Raw genomic sequence first — 27,761 nt, forward strand, 5'->3', positions numbered from 1 at the left:
TAAATATTTGATAATTAATTTTTTATTTTGTGTAATTTAGTGTTTGTTTTTGTAACTCAGTTAATTGTATTTCATTAATGTAATTTATTTAATTATAGTGTAAGGTTAGGTGTTAGTGTAACTCAGGTTAGGCTTTATTTTACAGGGAGATTTGTATTTATTTTAGCTAGGTAGTAAATAGTTAATATTGTAGTTAAAAGGACAAGTTAGTCAGTAGTGTTTTTGTCAAAAGTAGGCCATCTGATTGGCTTTCAAAGAAGGCCCCATCAAAAGGATGTTTCCTGTGTGGCAACTGTGTTTATTGTAAACATGTAGTTTAAACTAATAATTTTTAAACAGATGGTAAAAAATATTTAATCAATCACTTTATTAATTGTAAATCGGTTGGAGTTGTCTACTTGCTTCATTGTTTATGCCCAATATTCTATGTAGTTAAAACTAAAAGGTTTTTTAAAGAAAGGCAGTTAAAAAAGGCAAGCTTATTTAATATGATAAGCTATGATTGAAGAAGAATGCAAAAACATTCACCTAGATTACGAGTTTTGTCGGTAATGGTGTGCGGTGCTAACGAGCAGTTTATGATCACTGCTCACCTACAGACAACTCTGGTATTATGGGTTTTTACAAACCCGGCGTTAGCCGCAAAAAAGTGAGCGTAGAGCAAAATTTTGCTCCACATCTCACCTCAATACCAGCGCTGCTTACGGTAGCGGTGAGCTGGCAAAATGTGCTCCTGCACGATTTCCCCATAGGAATCAATGGGGGAGAGCCGGCTGAAAAGAAGCCTAACACCTGCAAAAAAGCAGCGTAAAGCTCCTAACGCAGCCCCATTGATTCCTATGGGGAAATCCAATCAGCCAATAGAATGCCAGCTCAATCCTATTGGCTGATTGGATCAGCCAATAGGATTTTTTCTACCTTAATACCGATTGACTGATAGTGCAGGAGAGAGTTTGATATCGCTTGAGGAGTTCACACAAGTTCCCAGTTGCTAAATGAAGAATTTCAGAAAGTTTACAAGTCCCAGGAAAAAAACCCAGCACCTAGGTATGTGATTGGAAATATTCCTTACCGTTGTGTGCAGTCGATATGGGGGAGGATTGTTTCCTTTGAAATCGCTACATACTTGTTCTATTGTTGCAAACAGTACACGCAGCCTTTTGACGGCACGCCTACAGTTCCAGCTTGCACTCAGCATTTATTAAAGTACACCTGCATGTCGGATTTTGTATCTGCTTCAGTCTTTAAATACTGCTTGAACTTATGCCATTAATGGAAGCTTGGCAGTATGAATAACCTTATATACTTAAGTGCTGGCTATCCTTTCTATTTTAAGGAAACTTTTGTCTGGAAGCATCAGTTGTTACTTTGAGCTCATACTGGGACATAAATCACAGTTACTGGCTCACGGACAGAGCTATGTGAGAACTCATTATTGTTTTATCATTCAACAGAAACATCAATGTTGGCACTCTTTGCTCATGTTTCCTTGTGTTTTCATTATTGCATTTGTTCCATACATGTACAGCCATAAATGTGTATATATATATATATATATATATATATATATATATATATATATATATATATATATATATATATATATATATGCCTGATACCACTCTATTTTTGTATGTTGCATGTGGTGTATATGTGTCCATAACGGTCATTATTCATTTTTAAGGGATAAATTAAAAACTGCATAGATCATATCATTACTTCCATGACAGCACTTCCCTCCCACAAAGTTGGGGCTTCTCTCTGGAAGGGTGTTGCAGGTTTTTTGATTTTCCCCTTCAACAATTTCATAGTGACGTCACTCACATTTTGTCTAACTTGGTTGTTGTTTTCACTGTATATGTTTTCACTATTTATAATTCATTGATACCCATATCGTATTTGATCCAGCTATGTTAGTTGATGTATATTTTTCCCTGTGAGAGAGTGTCTCTATATTGAATTTTTTGCACATTAGCATTGCAAGAATCCGTAAGCTATACAAATAAAAAGTTAAAAGAGTGCTTGATTCCCTGTCTTTTTTCATGATAAGTGGATTACGCTATCATAGTCTTTTATATATATTTTTGAAATATAGTTTTTGTATGGGTCTGCACCACTTCCTCTAAAGAGGACGTTATATTATAGTTTAAATTAAGTGATATTAATTGTAACTCTCCTCGCATATTTGCATAAGTAATTATGTATATATTTTTTTGTTATTTAACGTGTAAAGGATAGATATGTGATGATGTTGTCTTCTTACACTTGTGGAGCACACTCTGTATTGAATAGGCTTCTATGGGACTGGCTCCATGGAGGCAGATTGTTTGCAGAGTGTGTTTTACAAGTGTTTTGAGACGACATCATCACATGCGGTCATTGTTGATTAGATTGATTGGTTTTTGTGATGTCCAAACTGTGCTCCTACTACAAAAAAATGACCATAACAATTATACATGGTAGCATATCACTGTGTTGATGCCAACAACACAGCTTAAAGGGACAGTCAACACTTTAAATATTGTTGGTTAAAAAGAAATATAATCCTTTTATTACCCATTGTCCAGTTTGGAATAACCAACACTGTTATAGAAATACATGTTTTTACCTCTGTGATTACCTTGTATCTATGCCTCTGCAAACTGACCCCTTATTACAGTTCTTTTGACAGACCTGCATTTTAGTCAATCAGTGCTCACTCAAGGGTAACTATACGTGCATGAGCTCAATGTTTTCTATATGAAACACATTAACTAATGCCCTCTAGTGGTCAAAATGCATTTAGATTAGAGGCACTCTTCAAGGTCTAAGAAATTAGCATATGAAACTCCTAGGTTTAGCTTTCAACTAACAACACCAAGAGAACAAAGCAAAATTGGTGATAAAAGTACATTGGAAAGTTGGTTAAAATTACATTTCCAATTTAAAACATGAATCTTTTGTTTGACATGATTGTCCCTTTAAACAAGAACATATGCTAACATATACTAATCCTTAGGGCTTGTTGGTATATATACACGTGTTTGTGCATTACAGTCCATGGAGGGGATTGACAAGGGTCAACAAAGGTCAACATAGCCCCTTAGTAGCCGTCTGACAAGGTGACATAGTGCATCACAGTCCTTGTAGGGAGTTGACAAGGGTAAACAAAGGCCAACATAGCCCCTTAGGAGCCACCTGACAAGGTGACATAGTGCATCACAGTCCTTGGAGGGAGTTCACAAGGGTCAACAAAGGTCAACATAGCCCCTCAAGAGCCATCTGACAAGTTGCATAGTACATCACAGTCCTTGGAGGGAGTTGACAAGGGTCAACAAAGGCCAAAATAGCCCCTTAGTAGCTGCCTGACAAGGTGACATAGTGCATCACTGTCCTTGGAGGGAGTTGACAAGTGTCAACAAAGGCCAAAATAGCCCCTTAGTAGCCATCTGACAAGGTGACATAGTGCATCACAGTCTTTGGAGGGAGTTGACAAGGGTAAACAAAGGCCAACAAAGACCTTTAGTCTAAATCTGACAAGGTGAAATAGTGCAACAGGCACAACAAGAACAACAAAAACACAAAATTGGCAAAATGGCAACAAATATAATAACATGTGAAAATAAAACCCACCCAAAAAACCCTTAAATAAACCTAACACTAACCCCCGATGATCCACTTACAGTTACTGAAGTCCCGCTTGAACGAGCCATCTAGCCGACAAGAAGTCTTCATCCAGACGGCCTCTTCCATCTTTATCCAGCCGGCGAAGTCCTCATCCATGTGGCAAGAAGTCTTCATCCAGGCGGCCTCTTCTATCTTCATCTATCCGGCGCGGAGCGGGTCCATCCTGAAGACACCCTGCGCGGAGCTCCTCTTCAATATGGTCGCCACCGTAAACTGGATCTTCAATGCAAGTGACATCATCCAAGATGGCGTTCCACAAAATTGGCAAAATGGCAACAAATATAATAACATGTGGATGGAGGAGTTATACACGCTCCCTCAGGTCATCTCCAGATCCTCCACTTACTGGGGCATCAGCCTCACCTTCATCATCCTGAGGTCCTGCAGCTGTGAATTAGGGCCTTGCCTCTAAACGCATGACATGAGTGTGATGCGATTAATCCACAGCTGCATAACCATGGTGCCATGCATCCTTCCCAGCAACTGATTGGAACTCAGCATGGTTTGCTCCAAACATGCTAGAGTTTCTAGCGTCAACCATGCTGAGTCACAACCTAAGCAAAAATAAATATTAAAAATTATTATTAATTACAGAACATAATAAAAAAATAGCAAAGAGACATTTTCAGGACGGGAAGGGGTGGGAGGGTGATGCCCAGAAGTGGAATGTCCATCTGAAATATATAATACAATTTTATAAATAAATAAATTATATGAAAATATATCATTATATTGAAATAAATCAATATTCAACATCATTTTAAATCTGTATTCATTTTCTCATAAAATATTTAGACAAAGTAACAATAATGACTATGTTTAAAGGTATTGATTGATTTGAAGCAAGTCTAATTTATAATAATATTTAATTGATCTTTGAAACTCTGAGGGGGATATTTATGAAGCCGTCAACCGCAAATACGCCGGAATTCAGCAGCGTAATTGTTATGAGCTTGATCAGATCTATTTATCAAAGCCTACAGACCGCCAAAAGTTGAAATTTGTGACGTAACATACGATCTGCCGGTCTCAGTCCGACACAGATCGATGCTTAGGTCATTACAGATGTTCCAAATACACATTCGGCTCTATTTGACAACTTTTCACGCTGCCGTCATACTAAAATGTTTAACCCCTATCCCGCCACTCTCGGACCCTGACGCGACTTTAATAAAGTTATTAACCCCTATCCCGCCACTCCCGGACCCACTAATAAATGTATTAACCCCTAAACCTCTGGCCTTCCACAACTACCACTAACTAAATCTATTAACCCATAAACCGCCAGCCCCCACATCGCCATAAACTAAATTAAGCTTTTAACCCCTAAACCTAACAACACGCTAACTTTAAATTAAGATTACAAGATCCCTATCTTCAAATAAATTTAAACTTACCTGTAGAATTAAAATAAACTAATTTTAAACTATTAATTAACCTACCCTAACTATTATACTACAATTAAATTAAACTAGCAATTAAATTAACCAAATTACATGTTAAAAAACCCTAACCCTACTCAAATTATTTAAATCTACTATTAAACCTTATTAAAAGTTACTAAATTACAAAAAAACAATAAACGCTAAGTTACAAACCCCCCCCCCCACTAAATTACGAAAAAACAACAACCACATTATCAAAAATAAAAAAGAATTACACCTAATCTAATAGCCCTATCAAAATAAAAAAGCCCCCCCCAAAATAAAAAACCCCCTAGCCTACAATAAACTACCAATGGCCCTTAAAAGGGCCTTTTATGGGGCATTGCCCCAAATAAATCATCTCTTTTACCTGTAAAAAAAATACAAACACCCCTCAACAGTAAAACTCACCACCCAACCAACCAACCCCCCAAATAAAAACCCTTTCTAAAATAACCTAAGTTCCCCATTGCCCTGAAAAGGGCATTTGTATGGGAATTGCCCTTAAAAGGGCATTTAGCTCCTTTACCTGCTCAGACCCTACTCTAAAAATAAAACCCACCCAAAAAAACCTTAAATAAACCTAACACTAACCCCCGATATTCCACTTACAGTTACTGAAGTCACGCTTGAAGGAGCCATCTAGCCGACAAGAAGTCTTCATCCGGGCGGCCTCTTCCATCTTTATCCAGCCGGCGAAGTCCTCATCCATGTGGCAAGAAGTCTTCATCCAGGCGGCCTCTTCTATCTTCATCTATCCGGCGCGGAGCGGGTCCATCCTGAAGACACCCTGCGCGGAGCTCCTCTTCAATATGGTCGCCACCGTAAACTGGATCTTCAATGCAAGTGACATCATCCAAGATGGCGTTCCTTGCATTCCTATTGGCTGAAAGGTTCCAATCAGCCAATAGGATTAGAGCTGCTAAAATCCTATTGGCTGTTAAAATCAGCCAATAGGATTTGAGCAGTTCTCATCCTATTGGCTGTTCCAATCAGCCAATAGGATGAGAGCTGCTCAAACCTTATTGGCTGATTGGAACAGCCAATAGGATTTTAGCAGCTCTAATCCTTTTATTTTTCTTTTTATTTGCTCCAACGTGTACATCATTAAATCATACATACAGCATTATATGACCAGGTCATGAAAAGGTATAAAAGGCATCATATTACAGCATTAAACAAAAGAAAAATACACTTTCATATGTAGTACAAAAATCATCAAGACTATATACTAAACGAAGAAAAAAAGAAAATGCTGTTGGTACTACACTACTGGTAGATATGGTGATGTACAGATTGGAGAAGTTTAACAAATTATAAGAACCATCAACACAAAAATGAAGAAAATCTAAATAATAAAAAAACCTGCTTATTACATACAGAAAGGAGAATTTTGATTTTATTTTCTGATGCAAACTGCATATGATATGCTTCGTATATAATTTGAGCTTGGATTTCCCTGAGGAGCAGTTGAAAAGAGGGAGCTTTAGCAGCCTGCCAATTCTTAATTATAAGAAATCTGGCTGTAAGTATGATGGTTATAAAGGAGTATGAAAATTGGGGATCTATATAGTTCCGGATTTTTAGAAAAATTACTTAATCTAGAGAGAATTGTGTAGATTAATTAAATAGTTGGTTAACCCTATACTGGATTTTCAGCCAAAATTGTAAAATTTTAGGACAAAACCAGAACATGTGTACTGAATTGGCTTTGGGTGAAGAACACCGTGGACATACAAAGACTTGTGTGGGATAAAACTGTGCCGTCCTGGATGGAGAGATATAATAATTGTAATAAGCTTAAAATGGGATTCTTTCCAGCTTGTGGGAATCACACATTTATTTATTAAAAGTAGACTCTGACTGATCATATCTGGATTTATAGCAGGAAAGGAGCATTCCCAGGAATCCCAGACCTTACATATATAACCTAAGAATAATATAACTTGTTTAGCAAGCATAAGATCATAGATAAGAGATATTGAGGTATCACCAATTCTGAATTTATTAATACATATGTTAATCTCAGCCCATTCGGTTACTGTGTCCATTACAAAATTCCGGCTTAGAATGAAATGGCGAAGCTGAAAATACGCAAACAAATTACTCCTAGATAATTTGAATTGTTGAAGAAGGATATTATCGAAAGGGAGTAAATGCTGACTGTCCTTGATTAGCTGCAACACAAATTCCAATCCATTCTCTTCCCATTTTTAAAAACTTTGTGCTGAGTTCCGGGGATAAATTCTGGATTGCCTCTTATAGGTAAAAATTTTGAAAAATAGGGATCCACTTCCAGAATCCTACAACATTTTTGCCAAGCTACCACTACATTTTTAATGGAGATTAACGAATGGATTTTATGAGGAATATTTTTAATTGAGCAATGTAAAATAGCCTTTAAGGAAAAAGGGGCAATGCAATGAATCTCTAACTCAATAGAAGCAAAATTGTTAGATCCAGAAATCCAATCGAAGGCAATTTTAACTAGTGTGGCAATATTGTACAATCTCAGATTAGGTAGAGTTGCCGCATGTCAATCTTTGTGAAAAACAACGGTAAATTTTGTAGAGGATATAATATCTGGGGAAAAATAATTGTTTTTATTATATTCACTCGTGCAGAAATGGATAAGGGAAGAGAGGCCCATAATTCAAGATTTTTTTTAAGCTTCTGTAATAGAGATGAAAAATTTAGATTATACAATTTTTGTGGATTCCTATGAAGACTTATGCTTAGATATTTAAAGGAATCTACCGCCTAGATTTAGAGTTTGGCATTAGCCGTCAAAAGCAGCGTTAAGGGCTCCTAACGCTGCTTTTTACCGCCCGCTGGTATTTAGAGTCAGCCAGGAAAGGGTCTAACGCTCACTTCCAAGCCGCAACTTTTCCATACCGCTGATCCCCTTACGCCAATTGCGTATCCTATCTTTTCAATGGGATCTTCCTATCGCTGGTATTTAGAGTCTTGGCTAAAGTGAGCGGTAGAGCCTCTACCGACAAGACTCCATCCGCAGGAAAAAGTCAGTAGTTAGGAGCTTTATGGGCTAACGCCGGTTTATAAAGCTCTTAACTACTGTGCTCTAAAGTACACTAACACCCATAAACTACCTATGTACCCCTAAACCGAGGTCCCCCCCACATCGCCACCACTCTAATATTTTTTTTTAACCCCTAATCTGCCGACCGTACATCGCTGCAACCTACATTATCCCTATGAACCCCTAATCTGCTGCCCCTAACATCGCCGACACCTACATAATATTTATTAACCCCTAATCTGCCCCCCCAACGTCGCCGCTACCTTACCTACACTTATTAACCCCTAATCTGCCGACCGGACCTCGCCGCCACTCTAATAAAGTTATTAACCCCTAAACCGCCAAACTCCCACCTTGCAAACACTATAATAAATAGTATTAAACAATAATCTGCCCTCCCTAACATCGCCACCACCTAACTTCAAGTATTAACCCCTAATCTGCCGACCCAACCTCGCCGCCAATATAATAAATGTATTAACACCTAAACCGCCGCACTACCGCCTCGCAAACACTATAATAAATAGTATTAACCCCTAATCTGCCCTCCCTAACATCACCGCCACCTAACTTCAAGTATTAACCCCTAATCTGCCGACCGGACCTTGCCGCTACTATAATAAATGTATTAACCCCTAAAGCTAAGTCTAACCCTAACAACCCCTAACATAAATATAATTTTAATCTAACAAAATAAATTAAATATTATTAACTAAAGTATTCCTATTTAAAACTAAATGCTTACCTGTAAAATAAACCCTAATATAGCTACAATATAACGAATAATTACATTGTAGCTATTTTAGGATTTATATTTATTTTACAGGCAACTTTGTATTTATTTTAACTAGGTACAATAGCTATTAAATAGTGATTTACTATTTAATAGCTACCTAGCTAAAATAATTACCAAATTACCTGTAAAATAAATCCTAACTTAAGTTACAATTAAACCTAACACTACACTATCAATAAATAAATTAAATAAATTAACTACAAGTACCTACAATTACCTACAATTAAATAAACTAAATTACCAAAAAAACAAACAATAAATTACAAAAAAATAAAAAATATTACAAGAATTTTAAGCTAATTACACCTACTCTAAGCCCCCTAATAAAATAACAAAGCCCCCCAAAATAAAAAAATTCCCTACCCTAATCTAAATTAAAAAAGTTAACAGCTCTATTACCTTACCAGGGCTTTTTGCGGGGCATGCCCCAAAGAAATCAGCTCTTTTGCCTGTAAAAAAAACACACAATATCACCCCCCAACATTACAACCCACCACCCACATACCCCTACTCTAACCCAAACCCCCCTTAAATAACCTAACACTACCCCCCTGAAGATCTCCCTACCTTGAGCCGTGTTCACCCAGCCGGGCACCGATGGACCAAAAGAAGACATCCGGAGCGGCAGAAGTCTTCATCCTATCCGGGCAGAAGAGGACATCTGGACCGGCAGACATCTTCATCCAAGCGGCATCTTCTATCTTCATCCATCCGACGAGGAGCGGCTCCATCTTCAAGACCTCCGGCGCGGAACATCCTTCTTCAACGACGACTAGACGACGAATGAAGGTTCCTTTAAGTGACATCATCCAAGATGGCGTCCCTCGAATTCCGATTGGCTGATAGGATTCTATCAGCCAATCGGAATTAAGGTAGGAAAAATCTGATTGGCTGATTGAATCAGCCAATCAGATTCAAGTTCAATCGGATTGGCTGATCCAATCAGCCAATCAGATTGAGCTTGCATTCTATTGGCTGATCGGAACAGCCAATAGAATGCGAGCTCAATCTGATTGGCTGATTGGATCAGCCAATCCGATTGAACTTGAATCTGATTTTTCAGATTTTTCCTACCTTAATGAAGATAGAAGATCCCGCTTGGATGAAGATGTCTGCCGGTCCGGATGTCCTCTTCTGCCCGGATAGGATGAGCTGTTAACTTTTTAAATTTAGATTAGGGTAGGGAAATTTTTTTATTTTGGGGGGCTTTGTTATTTTATTAGGGGGCTTAGAGTAGGTGTAATTAGCTTAAAATTCTTGTAATCTTTTTTTATTTTTTGTAATTTAGTGTTTTTTTTCAGTAATTTAGTTTAGTTTATTTAATTGTAGGTACTTGTGGGTACTTGTAGTTAATTTATTTAATTTATTTATTGATAGTGTAGTGTTATGTTTAATTGTAACTTAGGTTAGGATTTATTTTACAGGTAATTTTGTAATTATTTTAGCTAGGTAGCTATTAAATAGTAAATAACTATTTAATAGCTATTGTACCTAGTTAAAATAAATACAAAGTTGCCTGTAAAATAAAAATAAATCCTAAATAGCTACATTGTAATTATTCGTTATATTGTAGCTATATTAGGGTTTATTTTACAGGTAAGTATTTAGTTTTAAATAGGAAGACTTTAGTTAATAATATTTTATTTATTTAGTTAGATTAAAATTATATTTAACTTAGGGGGTGTTAGGGTTAGGGTTAGACTTAGCTTTAGAGGTTAATACATTTATTATAGTAGCGGTGAGGTCCGGTCGGCAGATTAGGGGTTAAAACTTGAAGTTAGGTGGCGGCGATGTTAGGGAGGGCAGATTAGGGGTTAATACTATTTATTATATGGTTTGCGAGGCGGGAGTGAGGCGGTTTAGGGGTTAATAACTTTATTAGAGTAGCGGCGAGGTCCGGTTGGCAGATTAGGGGTTAATAAGTGTAGGTAAGGTAGCGGCGACGTTGGGGGGGGCAGATTAGGGGTTAATAAATATAATATAGGTGTCGGCGATGTTAGGGGCAGCAGATTAGGGGTTCATAGCTATAATGTAGGTGGCGGCGGTGTCCGGAGCGGCAGATTAGGGGTTAATAGTGTAATGTAGGTGTCAGCGATAGCGGGGGCGGCAGATTAGGGGTTAATAAGTGTAAGGTTAGGGGTGTTTAGACTCAGGGTTCATGTTAGGGTGTTAGGTGCAGACTTAGAAAGTGTTTCCCCATAGGAAACAATGGGGCTGCGTTAGGAGCTTAACACTGATTTTTTGCAGGTGTTTTTTTTCTGTCCAAACTGCCCCATTGTTTCCTATGGGGGAATCGTGCACGAGCACGTTTTTCCAGCTAGCCGCTACCGTAAGCAACGCTGGTATTGAGGGTTGAAGTGGCGGTAAATATGCCTTTACGCTCCCTTTTTGGAGCCTAACGCAGCCCTTCAGACAACTCTAAATACCAGTGTTTTCTTAAGGCTGCGCTGGAAAAAAAAGCAGCGTTAGCTACGCGGGTCTTTACCTACAAAACTCTAAATCTAGGCGTACAACTTTAAAAGGATGATGTTGACAGCTTCCCCCGAGATTTGATCAACCACATAAGTTCAGTTTTCCAAAAGTTAATTTTATACCCAGAAAAAGAGCTTCATTTAGCAAAAATCTGCAAAATGAACGGAATAGAATGCGAGGTTTTGTCTAGAAACAATAGTAGATCATCTGCATAGAGAAGGATTTTTAAATTAAATTAAATTGTGTACCCCCATAGGAACTCCAATCAGTTTCGGGTAGATTTAGAGTTGGGCGGTAGCCGTCAAAACCAGCGTTAGAGGCTCCTAACGCTGGTTTTAACCGCCCTCTGGTATTTGGAGTCAGTCAGGAAAGGGTCTAACGCTCACTTTCCAGCCGCGACTTTTCCATACCGCAGATCCCCTTACGTCAATTGTGTATCCTATCTTTTCAATGGGATCTTTCTAACGCCGGTATTTAGACTCGTGGCTGAAGTGAGCGTTAGAAATCTAACGTCAAAACTCCAGCCGCAGAAAAAAAACAGTAGTTAAGAGCTTTCTGGGCTAACGCCGGTTTATAAAGCTCTTAACTACTGTGCTCTAAAGTACACTAACACCCATAAACTACCTATGTACCCCTAAACCGAGGTCCCCCCACATCGCCGCCACTCTATTCAAATTTTTTAACCCCTAATCTGCCGTCCGCACGCCGCCGCAAGGTACGTTATACTTATGTACCCCTAATCTGCTGCCCCTAACACCGCCGACCCCTATATTATATTTATTAACCCCTAATCTGTCCCCCTCAATGTCGCCTCCACCTGCCTACACTTATTAACCCCTAATCTGCTGACCGGACCGCGCCGCTATTATAATAAAGTTATTAACCCCTAATCCTCCTCACTCCCGCCTCAATAACCCTATAATAAATAGTATTAACCCCTAATCTGCCCTCCCTAACATCGCCGACACCTAACTTCAAGCATTAACCCCTAATCTGCCGACCGGAGCTCACCGCTATTCTAATAAATTTTTTAACCCCTAAAGCTAATTCTAACCCTAACCCTAAGACCCCCCTAACTTAAATATAATTTAAATCTAACGAAATAAATTAACTATTATTAAATAAATTATTCCTATTTAAAGCTAAATACTTACCTGTAAAATAAACCCTAATATAGCTACAATATAAATTATAATTATATTGTAGCTATTTTAGGATTTATATTTATTTTACAGGTAACTTTGTAATTATTTTAACCAGGTACAATAGCTATTAAATAGTTAATAACTATTTAATAGTTACCTAGTTAAAATAATTACAAAATTACCTGTAAAATAAATCCTAACCTAAGTTACAATTAAACCTAACACTACACTATCAATAAATTAATTAAATACAATACCTACAAATAAATACATTTAAATAAACTAACTAAAGTACAAAAAATAAAAAAGAACTAAGTTACAAAAAATAAAAAAATATTTACAAACATAAGAAAAATATTACAACAATTTTAAACTAATTACACCTACTCTAAGCCCCCTAATACAATAACAAAGCCCCCCAAAATAAAAAAATGCCCTACCCTATTCTAAATTAAAAAAGTTCAAAGCTCTTTTACCTTACCAGCCCTTAAAAGGACCTTTTGTGGGGCATGCCCCAAAGAATTCAGCTCTTTTGCCTGTAAAAAAACCACATACAATACCCCCCCAACATTAAAACCCACCACCCACATACCCCTAATTTAACCCAAACCCCCCTTAAATAAACCTAACACTAAGCCCCTGAAGATCTTCCTACCTTATCTTCACCTCGCCGGGTATCACACCGATCCGTCCTGGCTCCGAAATCTTCATCCAAGCCCAAGCGGGGGCTGGCGATCCATAATCTGGCGGCTGAAGAGGTCCAGAAGAGGCTCCAAAGTCTTCATCCTATCCGGGAAGAAGAGACGATCCGGACCGGCAACCATCTTGATCCAAGCAGCATCTTCTATCTTCATCCGATGAGGAACGGCTCCATCGTGAAGACCTCCAGCGCGGATCAATCTTCTTCTTCCGACGTCCAACTGAAGAATGAAGGTTCCTTTAAGGGACGTCATCCAAGATGGCGTCCCTCGAATTCCGATTGGCTGATAGGATTCTATCAGCCAATCGGAATTAAGGTAGGACAATTCTGATTGGCTGATGGAATCAGCCAATCAGAATCAAGTTCAATCCGATTGGCTGATCCGATCAGCCAATCAGATTGAGCTCGCATTCTATTGGCTGATCGGAACAGCCAATAGAATGCAAGCTCAATCTGATTGGCTGATTGGATCAGCCAATCGGATTGAACTTGATTCTGATTGGCTGATTCCATCAGCCAATCAGAATTTTCCTACCTTAATTCCGATTGGCTGATAGAATCCTATCAGCCAATCGGAATTCGAAGGACGCCATCTTGGATGACGTCCCTTAAAGGAACCTTCATTCTTCAGTTGGACGTCGGAAGAAGAAGATTGATCCGCGCTGGAGGTCTTCACGATGGAGCCGTTCCTCATCGGATGAAGATAGAAGATGCCGCTTGGATCAAGATGGTTGCCGGTCCGGATTGCCTCTTCTTCCCGGATAGGATGAAGACTTTGGAGCCTCTTCTGGACCTCTTCAGCCGCCGGATTATGGATCGCCAGCCCCCGCTTGGGCTTGGATGAAGATTTCGGAGCCAGGACGGATCGGTGTGATACCCGGCGAGGTGAAGATAAGGTAGGAAGATCTTCAGGGGCTTAGTGTTATGTTTATTTAAGGGGGGTTTGGGTTAGATTAGGGGTATGTGGGTGGTGGGTTTTAATGTTGGGGGGGTATTTTATGTGTTTTTTTTACAGGCAAAAGAGCTGAATTCTTTGGGGCATGCCCCACAAAAGGTCCTTTTAAGGGCTGGTAAGGTAAAAGAGCTTTGAACTTTTTTAATTTAGAATAGGGTAGGGCATTTTTTTATTTTGGGGGGCTTTGTTATTTTATTAGGGGGCTTAGAGTAGATGTAATTAGTTTAAAATTGTTGTAATATTTTTCTTATGTTTGTAAATATTTTTTTATTTTTTGTAACTTAGTTCTTTTTTATTTTTTGTACTTTAGTTAGTTTATTTAAATGTATTTATTTGTAGGTATTGTATTTAATTAATTTATTGATAGTGTAGTGTTAGGTTTAATTGTAGGTAATTGTAGGTATTTTATTTAATTAATTTATTGATAGTGTAGTGTTAGGTTTAATTGTAACTTAGGTTAGGATTTATTTTACAGGTAATTTTGTAATTATTTTAACTAGGTAACTATTAAATAGTTATTAACTATTTAATAGCTATTGTACCTGGTTAAAATAATTACAAAGTTACCTGTAAAATAAATATAAATCCTAAAATAGCTACAATATAATTATAATTTATATTGTAGCTATATTAGGGTTTATTTTACAGGTAAGTATTTAGCTTTAAATAGGAATAATTTATTTAATAATAGTTAATTTATTTCGTTAGATAAAAATTATATTTAACTTAGGGGGGTGTTAGGGTTAGGGTTAGACTTAGCTTTAGGGGTTAAAAAATTTATTAGAATAGCGGTGAGCTCCGGTCGGCAGATTAGGGGTTAATGTTTGAAGTTAGTTGTCGGCGATGTTAGGGAGGGCAGATTAGGGGTTAATACTATTTATTATAGGGTTATTGAGGCGGGAGTGAGGCGGATTAGGGGTTAATACATTTATTATAGTAGCGGTGCGGTTCGGTCGCAGATTAGGGGTTAATTATTGTAGGTAGGTGGAGGTGACGTTGTGGGGGGCAGATTAGGGGTTAATAAATATAATATAGGGGTCGGCGGTGTTAGGGGCAGCAGATTAGGGGTACATAGGGATAATGTAGGTAGCGGCGGTTTACGGAGCGGCAGATTAGGGGTTAAAAAAAATATGCAGGTGTCAGCGATAGCGGGGGCGGCAGAATAGGGGTTAATAAGTGTAAGGTTAGGGGTGTTTAGACTCGGGGTACATGTTAGAGTGTTAGGTGCAGACGTAGGAAGTGTTTCCCCATAGAAAACAATGGGGCTGCGTTAGGAGCTGAACGCTGCTTTTTTGCAGGTGTTAGGTTTTTTTTCAGCTCAAATGGCCCCATTGTTTTCTATGGGGGAATCATGCACGAGCACGTTTTTGAAGCTGGCCGCGTCCGTAAGCACCGCTGGAATTTAGAGTTGCAGTGGCGTTAAATTATGCTCTACGCTCCCTTTTTGGAGCCTAACGCACTGAAAACGCAGCCATTCTGTGAACTCTAAATACCAGCGGTATTTAAAAGGTGCGGGGGAAAAAAAGCACGCGTAGCTAACGCACCCCTTTGGCCGCAGAACTCCAAATCTAGCCGTAAATCTCTTAGCTAAACCAGGTTTTTGCATATTTTATGGATAAAGTATACAAATTGTTCCTGAAATTTTTTCAAGGGCCCTGAATAAGTAGTGCCATGTGATGGAATCAAAGGCTTTTTCCACATCTACTGTAAGCAGAGCTATGTCTGAATATATTTCCTTATTTTTAGCTTTATCCATATTCCACATATAGTCTAAGAGCGTAACCACTTTTTGAATGTTTTTAGAGGAGTTCCTGGCATGCATAAACCCGGTCTGCTCATGATGTATGATCTTATCTAACCCCTTTGCCAATCTAGTAGCAATAATCGAGGTTTTATAGTCAGCATTGAGGACAGAGATTTGTCTATAAGATGCTGGAATCTCCACCTCCTTATCTTTCTTTAAGATTAAGGTTATATTAGCTGCTGAGCTCTAATCCTATTGGCTGATTAGAACCTTTCAGCCAATAGGAATGCAAGGGACTCCATCTTGGATGATGTCACTTGCATTGAAGATCCAGTTTACGGCGGCAACCATATTGAAGAGAAGCTCCACGCCGGATGTCTTCAGGATGGACCCCCTCCGCACCAGATGGATGAAGATGGAAGAGGCCGCCCGGATGAAGACGCCTTGTCGGCTGGATGGATCCTTCAAGCAGGACTTCAATAACTGTAAGTGGATCGTCGGGGGTTAGTGTTAGGTTTATTTAAAGTTTTTTTTGGGTGGGTTTTATTTTTAGAGTAGGGTCTGGGCAGGTAAAAGAGCTAAATGCCCTTTTCAGGGCAATGGGGAGCTTAGGTTATTTTAGATAGGGTTTTTATTGGGGGGGTTGGTTGGGTGGTGGGTTTTACTGTTGGGGGTTGTATGTATTTTTTTTACAGGTAAAAGAGCTGATATCTTTGGGGCAATGCCCCACAAAAGGCTCTTTTAAGGGCCATTGTTACTTTATTGTAGGCTAGGTTTTTTTTTGAGGGGGGGTTTATTTTGATAGGGCTATTAGATTAGGTGTAATTCTTTTTTATTTTTGATAATGTGGTTGTTGTTTTTTCTCGTAATTTAGTGTTTTTTATTTTTTGTAACTTAGTAATTAGAAGATTTAAATAATTTGAGTAGGGTTAGGGTTTTTTAATATGTAATTTGTTTTTATTGATAGTTTAATTTAATTGTACTATAATAGTTAGGGTAGGTTAAATAATAGTTTAAAATTAGTTTATCTTAATTCTACAGATAAGTTTAAATTTATTTAACGATAGGGATGTTGTCATTTTAATTTAAAGTTAGCGTGTTGTTAGGTTTAGGGGTTAATAGCTTAATTTAGTTCATGGCAATGTGGGCGGCTGGCGGTTTAGGGGTTAATAGGTTTAGTTAGTGGTAGTGATGTGGAAGGCCAGAGGTTTAGGGGTTAATACATTTATTAGTGGGTCCAGGAGTGGCGGGATAGGGGTAATAACTTTATTAAAGTTGCGTCAGGGTCCGAGAGTGGCGGGATAGGGGTTAAACATTTTAGTATGGCGGCAGCGTTTAGTGACAGGGTATAAATAAAGTTGGTAAAAAGCCGAATAGATGAGAGATCGATGACTGCTAGTTAACAACAGTCCGATGCTCATCGCCCCGTACTTGGTGCACGTCTTTTTGCCGGCTTTTTTTATAAATATGGAGAGGGTATTCAGGTCTGCGGCCGCGATGTCAGGTGAGCATATTGGTGCCGGCGAATGCAGCATAGTTGAGGCTTTGATAAATATCCCCCTGAATGTTCACTGGTATTTTTCATGGAACGTTTGTGCAATACATTAAAAAGCATATTTTTCAAAGTCAACATTATGTTCTAATATTTATGATTTTACAATATTATATTTCTCTTTTTGATATATATATATCAGGATGCATGTATGCATTTGAAATTGAAACGCCATAGAGTTCTTTTAGACACATGCCCGTGGATTGATTTTGGAGACTCCGCCAATTGGATAATATGGGAGTGTGTAATATGATCAAATCTAAATTGCCACTCCACATAGCCTTTGAAACAAGGTAATCACTGATTACCATATCGATTAAGATGATTGCCTTTGTAATCTTAAATATAATTATTTTAAGCTTGATGGTTCAATCAATTACTATTCAGAATATATACACGGTAGATACTACCATTCATATTAAATATTAAGAGTAGAATGGTATCTATCTGACATTACTTTTACAGAGTATGTTTTGTGACTATCTCTTTTACATTAGGATTAAATGTATGTCATCCCAATATTAATAGACAGATTCAGAATTTAACTTTTTAGGTTAGAGGAATATTAATGTTTGTGTGAGTGAAATGGACAGTATACACTTAAATCATTTTCAAAACCCTTTACATATCATACATCATGAAATTAAATCACTGAATTTTAACATGATTATGTTTTATGTATACTTAGAAGTGGCTGAAAAGCTCAGAACGATGAGGACATAATGAGATGGTCTGCATCTAGGCATTTAGATGAATAGCAATGACAGTCTGTACAATCATAAGATGATTATTGGGTGTTTGGATGTAATATACGTGTGACATCATGATATCATTCATGACAATGCATACATAAATAAGCAAATAAATCAATAATTTCTATGTTCATGCTGCATGATTTAGAAAGGGGGGCAGTAGTGTATTTGAAAAATAATGGACTAGTATATTTTAAAGGGATCAAGCTGGAGACTTTAGTTTTCTTCAATAGTATGATTTTGAAACAATACATGTTATATACATGTTATATATATTTGACGTACCATCAGACTCCAAGGGGGCCACTTCCTCCTCCATCACACATGTTTTTACATCAATATCTGTAAACAATATGTTGTGTACACGTTAAAATAAAATATTATAACATGTGTTACTGGTGCTCAAGGACACACATAAATGTTGCATTAAAGAGATACTGAACCAAAGTTAGGAATTTCATAATTTCGATGGAGCATGCAACTGAAATAAAATTTGTAATTATCGATGATTAATAATTAAATGTGATTGTCTGTATTTTGAAAATCCGGGAAAAAGCATAGTACATCGAACATTTAATAGTTCTCGTGTGTATCGCTTGATAATTGTTGTCTACATTTATACAAAATATCAACATGTGCTAGCCATGTTCTGAAGCACAAAGGTGTAGACTAAGAAGCTTATATATACAGTATATATATATATATATATATATATATATATATATATATATATATATATATATATATATGTATATATATATATATATATATATATATATATATATATAATTAGAGTAGTACATTATAAGTTTTATTTCAAATGGAATGCTTCAACCTAATCATGATTCAATTTTTTTTTAAAAAGACACCTTTAACGATGTATGAATGAGTCAATGGACTTACTGACTCATAACTAAGTGATTAACGCTTACTTCCAATAATATAAATGGAAGTTTTGTCTCTTTTTGTTAGGAGATTGAATTAGCACTCTATAAGCAGGGACTGAATACAATGTATCAGATGAATAATCTAATTAACAATTGTAGCAAGTAGCTAGAACACCTTGTGGTACTGTTATATATAGACTCTGTTAAGTTGATATTTAAACAGAGCAATATAATTCAACCTATCACAAGTGCAATACTCTAACTACCAGTAGTGCAATCTGATATAGAGAGAATGTATCAAGCCTAATACTGGTACTACCATATTTTAACTATTAGAATACAATACCCGTATCTTAATACAAGGACAAAGTGGGAACTATCACTGGCAACTTAAGCTGATATTTATACAAGCATTAAAGTTTAAATATTTATTATAAACACACAAATATTTCAACCTCTTGTATAACTTATGATATACTTAATGTTGTACAGCTAATATAACTGGATACTTTTTAAATTGTTTTTATAATATTTTCACTCTAGAAATTGTATGTGATATACACTTTGTTGCCCTGAGTCAACATTGGATATTTCTACTAGGCAACCAGTGTTCTCCTGTATTACACCAGCTATTTAACATGACCTATTACTTGCTAGCATTTTAGTTTTAAATACACCCATGTTTTTAATCACGTTCTAATAAAGATTTATATTTTAATTCGTGTGACTTTCTTTCCCAAATTCATTTTTTCATGTAAGGCTCTCAAACGAGTGCTTATATAGTATCCTTTTTGATCAGTTTCTTGAATTGATCATTAGTCAATTGTACTTTTGATACTTAGCACCGATACCACATATTATGAGTTGTATCTTAAGGCAACTTGACCTTATTTATATGGTAAAGAGACCCTTAATATTTATAGTAAGTGGTGCCATCACCCAAACCCCTTTCCCTTGTCAATGGACTTACCAACATCCTGCAAAGGCAGGTCTGCATCGGTGCTGGATCCCTCCAGGCTTGTCAAAATAGCTAGATCTATTAATGATATAAATAAATATTATGTAACACAATTTGTACATCAGCTTTAAGCATACATATTTGGTATTATAAAATAAAATGATTCTAAACTATTTAAAATAATATCTTTAGAAATGTAAAGACTAGACCACTAATATGAAAAATAAATTCATTAGTTCATCAAGGTGAGTGGAAAGAAAATGATGTCTTTCACATATGTCTGATTTCTTAAAATATTAGACATCCAATTCTTATCATATTAATCTATGGCATATCTAAAAATAACTATTGGTCCCTGCTCTGAAATAAATCCAGACTGACAACACTTTGAATAACAACTGTTGACAACTAGAGCATAATACATGTGGCACATGTATACATTTGTGCAATGTACAGTAATCTGGTTTCTGACACAACACATATTGATCAGAATGCAAGAAATAAGATATAATTTAAACTTAGTCATCATGTTAGAATATGTATAAAGGTAATCCGAGAGTGAAAGATGTGATTTAAATCACAGTATTGTTTCATCAAAACAGTGTAATGATTAATAAAGATATTTTGGCTTCACTTTAATGGCACCTTCAAATGTGGAAAACGATCATGCAAATCATGTGACCACATAAATATGTCCACTAAGTATTTGAAACTAAAGGGTGTGCTAAGTGTGGCAGTAAATATGTGGTGTACCTTGTAGAATGCACAGAATGTGCCCGACAGTATGTAGGTCGAACAACAAGGAAGGTGGGACCCGTATGAAAGAACATCTCTCCTATGTAACCAATGATCGAGCCGTTTCAGCTCTATCCAAACACTTTTTGGAGGTACATGGTGGAGATCTGAGTACCTTTAGGTGGCAGGCTACCAAGCAAATTGTGAACCCCCCAAGAGGAGGTAATACATTTCATATTTTATCCAGACAGGAAATCTACTGGATTCATAAGCTCGGTAGCCTGCTACCTATAGGATTTAACTCAGAGTTTGATATAATAAACTACTGGCATAGATAGGTTGGCAAGTAATTGTATTTTTTTTTCCCTACTGAAGTAACCCTCTATATATAAGATACATTCATTCTTATATCAACGCTCTAGATATATGTAAACCATCATTTCTTCATAGTAGGGGTTAGGAATTTGTATGTGTACATATATTGCATCCTGCTTTTTATTATATTATAATTCTTTATGTTACTATAGAATGTAATAATTATATTTTACAATACTTTTGGATATTTTTGGATGTTTTTTCTTAGCCCTTTATATTTTTATATGTATTATATATATATATGTCAGTATAGGAGTCAAACAATGTGGTATTACCTTATTGCCGTTAGCCAGCATTCATGATATTTACTTTTTGATATGGTACTATGTATGTCATTACTTCCTGTGATTGTGTATAGTGCAATAACAGTCATAGCTCAATATATTATAGCAAAACTGATTGTTTATATATAACTCTTTAGTACAGGTACCTTATACATATACATGTTTTTTCACATATGTTTTTCTTATTAATATATAGTTGAAATTAGTTTCCTCATCATCTATTTAAATACTATATTTTATCCCATGAGTATTGTGTCCTTAACACAAATGTATCATTGACACTTTAAAATAGCTTTAAGTAGCATGCACCTGTGTTGTGTATTTTATGTCTAGGACTACGGTCTGAATGACTGAAACTGGTCAGACTTTACCTTTTATTGCTCACCTTTTTGTATAAATATGGAGTCTGCCTTCTTTTTAATGAAACCTTAATAAACGTCTACATGTTTTATTTTTTCTGAGAGACGCTGGATTTATTTGTACTTTCCTCATAGTCTACTCTGCAAGGAGCTTTGTGGATTTTTTATTATGTATAAAGGTAATCCGAGAGTGAAAGATGTGATTTAAATCATAGTATTGTTTCATCAAAACAGTGTAATGATTAATAAAGATGTTTTGTATCTTTAGATAAATTCAATATTCTCAATATTTGAGAATGCCACTCTAAAGGAATAGTTTATTCCATATGTTGATGTAATGAATTGGATAGAGCATGCAATTTCAATCAAATATATAATTTCCTCCTATCATCATGAATATTTAATTATCCTTCTCTCTTAATGATAAGAAGAAAAATACGCACCCGTTGGGGTGAACATTATCGGAACTGCAAAAATTATAAAAAATCCCAAAATTAAACATAGTGTACCAAACCCATTGTGAAATGATTCATGATGGTAAACCTGACATTTTCAAAATCATTCAGATTGATTTTGTGCCCCCTTCCACTGATTATGACCGACTGGTCAAACTCAGACAGCGTGAGACCTACTGGATACAGAGACTAAAAACTCTGTATCCACTTGGTCTAAATGCTAATATAGATCTGGCTGCTTTCACTTAGTAGTAGCCTCATATACACAGGTCCTTTTTATACACTACTCCTCTCTTTGTTATTTTAGGGGTTAACACCATGAAAAATGGTTAATCATACACTGCTAGCACCAGTCACAACATACACTATACACCACACAGCAAGATTTAGTATATGTTTTCTTAGACCACGCATGGCGGTTGTCAAATATAGCCCAATTGACAAGTCAACCACCTTTGAACCCAAGGTCGTGAGATCTAGCCTGAACAGAACAGATAATGTTATACTGAAAGTCTATACACTTTTTCTATATATTTTGTTAATGTTTATAAGACTTTTTGCACTATATAATGTTTTATAGATCTTTTTGTGCATTGCCTTATCATGATGTATATTTGCAAACGCTATACATTTGGGTACTAACTTTAGGCCACAGTGTGTTAATTAGCAGCGCTTAGTGTAAAACAGTTAATTATATGTAGCTATTTTCAGGATCAAGTTTAGTTATAGCGCCGTGTTCTAGATTCTTTCTCATTGTATACTTTGTATCATTCTTGTTCTAACCGTTCATATGTAATTCATTGCCCAGATTTTTCCTCATTGTGAACTTTGCAATTTTTGTTCCAATTTGTATATACGTAATTTAATGAAATTTTATCCAATATTGTTATATAGAGTTGACCTCTATCTTTTATCATTTCCGGGTCAATTTAGGTTTAAATAGGAATTGTTACCATACTTTTTTATGGCTGATGAAACGGTCCTGTGCTGACCGAGAAACGCGTTGCAAAACAAACAAATAAAGAAACTCCTGTTTTAAAACCACAACCCGACTTACGTGGCAGCTTTATTTCTAATTTGGGACACATCCATGAGCATTTTCCGGTTTAGCAGGTCAAATTCGAATATGGACTGAGACTTGTCACTGGGATACCACTCCAGTCTTTGGTGTACACACCCGGCTTCCAGTTTGTGAAGACCGACGCTGAAATATTCTGACGCCGTAATATCCTTATCTAGATACCACGGGTCTTACCAACCGGGACCCCCAGCGTACTCACTGCTGGTTTGAACGTCAGCCTGCCTGTTAGCATCTTATATGCTTAAGGTGCAACTCTCCTTGTGAGTAGTTTTTTTTATACATTTTTACTTTTCGTTGCTGATACAAATTACACTATGTGGCACCCCTTGTCTTTTGCTTTATTATTGATAAGAACAAAATATCAAAGCATATGAGATGTATATTTATATACTCTACACATGTGTAAAAATGTGTTAGTGTTGTCTAAATGTAGTCACCAACTGTCAAGCACTATCCAGGTGCAGAATCCAAAATGGGCAAGACCCTAATGTTACATTCAAATAAAGATAGCAAGATTCAGAGGAATATCTTCAAATAATAATAAATTGTGATTTTGATTACAATGGAATTCGATCCCTGAATCATGATTCTTCTTTTAAAATACACTTGAAATCTAATTAGAGGATCCATGTTAATATTGATCAATGTGAATGGATTAGGCAATGTTATGTCCAAATTTGTAAGGCAAAAGTGAAGTATAATGAGACATACCAGACTGGGACAAACCCGAGCTTGAGGGTCTAGCACCAACATCCAGCTCTGTAAAATATTCAATCATAATTGGATATTGTTAATACAAATCAGAACTTTGACATGAACAATCATACATTGTTTTTCAAATTGACAAAGTTAAACATATTTTAATTCTTCACGTGAGTTCATTGTTTTCTAAAATGTATTTTTAACCCCTTAGTGACCAGAGCACTTTTCCATTTTCTGTCCGTTTGGGACCAAGGCTATTTTTACATTTCTGCGGTGTTTGTGTTTAGCTGAAATTTTCCTCTTACTCATTTACTGTACCCACACATATTATATACCGTTTTTCTCGCCATTAAATGGACTTTCTAAAAATACCATTATTTTCATCATATCTTATCATTTACTATAAAAAAAATTATAAAATATGAGGAAAAATGGAAAAAAACACACTTTTTCTAACTTTGAACCCCAAAATCTGTTACATATCTACAACCACCAAAAAACACCCATGCTAAATTGTTTCTAAATTTTGTCCTGAGTTTAGAAATACCCAATGTTTACATCTTCTTTGCTTTTTTTGTAACTTATAGGGCCATAAATACAAGTAGCACTTTGCTATTTTCAAACCATTTTTTTTCAAAATTAACACTAGTTACATTAGAACACTAATATCTTTCAGGAATCCCTGAATATCCATTGACATGTATATATTTTTTTTTAGAAGACATCCCAAATTATTGATCTAGGCCCATTTTGGTATATTTCATGCCACCATTTCACCGCCAAATGCGATCAAATACAAAAAATTGTTCACTTTTTCACAAATTTTTTCACAAACTTTCAGTTTCTCACTGAAATTATTTACATACTGCTTGTGCAATTATGGCATAAATGGTTGTAAATTCTTCTCTGGGATCCCCTTTGTTCAGAAATAGCAGACATATATGGCTTTGGCATTGCTTTTTGGTAATTAGAAGGCCGCTAAATGCCACTGCGCACCACACGTGTATTATGCCCAGCAGTGAAGGGGTTAATTAGGGAGCATGTAAGGAGCTTTTTGGGGTAATTTTAGCTTTAGTGTAGTGTAGTAGACAACCCCAAGTATTGATCTAGGCCCATTTTGGTATATTTCATGCCACCATTTCACCGCCAAATGCGATCAAATTAAAAAAAACGTAAAATTTTTCACAATTTTAGGTTTCTCACTGAAATAATTTACAAACAGCTTGTGCAATTATGGCACAAATGGTTGTAAATGCTTCTCTGGGATCCCCTTTGTTCAGAAATAGCAGACATATATGACTTTGGAGTTGCTTTTTGGTAATTAGAATGCTGCTAAATGGCGCTGCGCATCACACGTGTATTATGGCTAGCAGTGAAGGGGTTAATTAGGTAGCTTGTAGGGAGCTTGCAGGGTTAATTTTAGCTTTAGTGTAAAGATCAGCCTCCCACCTGAAACATCAGACCCCCTGATCCCTCCCAAACATCTCTCTTCCCTCCCCTACCCCACAAATGTCCCCGCCATCTTAAGTACTGGCAGAAACTCTGCCAGTACTAAAATAAAAGGTATATTTGGGCTTTTTTGTGCATTTTTTGTTAGCATATTTACATATGCTTCTGTGTAGGGATCCCCCTTAGCCCCCAACCTCACTGATCCCCCACTAAACAGCTCTCTAACCCTCCCCCTCTGACTTAATGTGCGCCATCTTGGGTACTGGCAGCTGTCTGCCAGTACCCAGTTTAGTGAAAAAAAATGCTTTTTTTTTTATAAAATATGTCCCTTTTCTGTAGTGTAGCTTTCCCCCCCCCCAAGACCAACCCCCCACCCCTTCCAGATCCCTTAGATGGTTTTGAAAAAAGTTTATTTCATTTTTTTTTTACTTTAACTTTTTTACTTTTCTGTAGTGTAGCGGTTCCCACCCGCTCCCGCCCCGTGCACGCGCCCGCCCGCCACCCCCGTGCACGCGCGCGCGCCCGTGCGCGCCCCCGACGGTCCCGATCCCGATCCCGCCCCCCGTGACGTCACGCGCAACACCGATGGCCGCCCACCCGCCTCCCAATTCGGCTCCCACCCACCAACGATACCGGCCATCGATGTCCGGTGCAGAGAGGGCCACAGAGTGGCTCTCTCTGCATCGGATGGCCATGTATGGTTATTGCAGGATGCCTCCATATCGAGGCATCACTGCAATAACCGGAAAGCAGCTGGAAGCGAGCAGGATCGCTTCCAGCTGCTTTCCACACCGAGGACGTGCAGGGTACGTCCTCAGGCGTTAACTGCCTTTTTTTTGAGGACGTACCCTGCACGTCCTCGGTCATTAAGGGGATAAATAAAGAGATCATGTATATTTATTTTCAATATTTTATGTAGCTTACTGTCCCTTTAAGTCATTTTATGTATCCTCGCATTGTCATCAATTGTTATACATTGATCTGTCAATTTTTAATTTTATATTGCTAGTATAGCTTTTGTAATTTAGAAGATTGAAAATCAGGATACTGTATTCTTCACATTTATACTAATTAATGTATACATTTGACCAACATGTCTAAAGTAATGCCACTGTTACAGCAAACACATGTTCACGTCTCTACACAATTATATCTTCCATGATCATTGTGCAATAATTAAAAGCATAATTGCGCATCCGTGATTATAAATTGATTTGGATCTAGTAGTGTGATGAGTATAATTTGTAAAGTTTTCAAATATATTTACAATTGTGTGTATCACCATATTCCAGTAGGATCATTGTAAAGATTGAATGATAAAAATTAATATTTCTAACTTTTGTATGAATCGATGTTCAATGTATGAAATGGCGGAGGATAGGGATTTCATGGATGCGCAATTCCATTTTAACTCTGTGACGCATATTCAAGATAGTGCAAGAAAAAGCATTATTCCTATTTGATGTGTGACAAATCTAAATTCAGATGTCTAACACATTGCTTAAATATATACTCAAATATTAAAATATTATATGAAGTCTGATCTTTACCTGGTTCAGCCTCTGTCCCGCTTCCTCCCAGGTCACCGATTGGAGCTGCACTGGCCTCTTGGTCGGGAGTTTCAGGACCAGCAGCTGGGGACTAGGAGGGGGCCATAGAGTGGGGGAAACGGAGATTGAGGAGGGTGCATAAAGTCTCCTCATGAGGTTGTAGGAAAAGTTTCCGTGGGGGTGGGCCTGGATCCTCACCTCTCTGATGGGCACTTCTCCACTCCCTCATGAGGCGGACTTTATTACGCAGCCGCAACCTCATATCCCCGAATCTCTGCATGATTTGCTCCGTGCTCCTCTGGATGTCATGCACCGAATTCACAGAAATGGTGATAGACACCCAGAGGGCCCTTTTGATCGCCGCACTCGTCAACCTCTTCGAAGTCCAAAACAACTGAGGATAAAACTCCTCGACCACGTGGACCAGTGCAGCACTTTCCTCTCGGGTGAACCTGGGAGACATCCTGGCTAGTTGATAATATATAGTATATATATTTGCATATATCTATAACAGATATACCAACAGGCATTAGAGAACTGACAAAAATAGCAACGTGTAATGGACTTTTATATGGAGAAGTAAACATGAGATAGACCATGGGACATGGTATCTGTACATCTGATTGGATAAAATACTGTAATTTTGTTAGCATGTCTGTGAGGCCATACTGACTCTAGGC

The 27,761-nt window shown here is 37.1% G+C and overlaps 1 protein-coding gene across 1 annotated transcript in view; it reads right to left on the bottom strand.

Annotated features, from left to right (window-relative positions):
• The window catches only part of LOC128664438 (uncharacterized), a 158,306-nt gene that overhangs the window by 66,449 nt on the left and 64,096 nt on the right, over positions 1-27,761 (bottom strand). The window contains exons 2-3 of the mRNA XM_053719270.1: positions 20,104-20,169; positions 18,532-18,588 (exon numbers count right to left, since the gene is read on the bottom strand). Of these exons, the coding sequence (XP_053575245.1) occupies positions 18,532-18,588; positions 20,104-20,169 (123 nt within the window). The remainder of the gene's footprint in view (positions 1-18,531; positions 18,589-20,103; positions 20,170-27,761) is intronic.

The sequence above is a fragment of the Bombina bombina genome, chromosome 6 (genome assembly GCF_027579735.1).
Source record: "Bombina bombina isolate aBomBom1 chromosome 6, aBomBom1.pri, whole genome shotgun sequence".
NCBI classification, from domain to species: domain Eukaryota; kingdom Metazoa; phylum Chordata; class Amphibia; order Anura; family Bombinatoridae; genus Bombina; species Bombina bombina.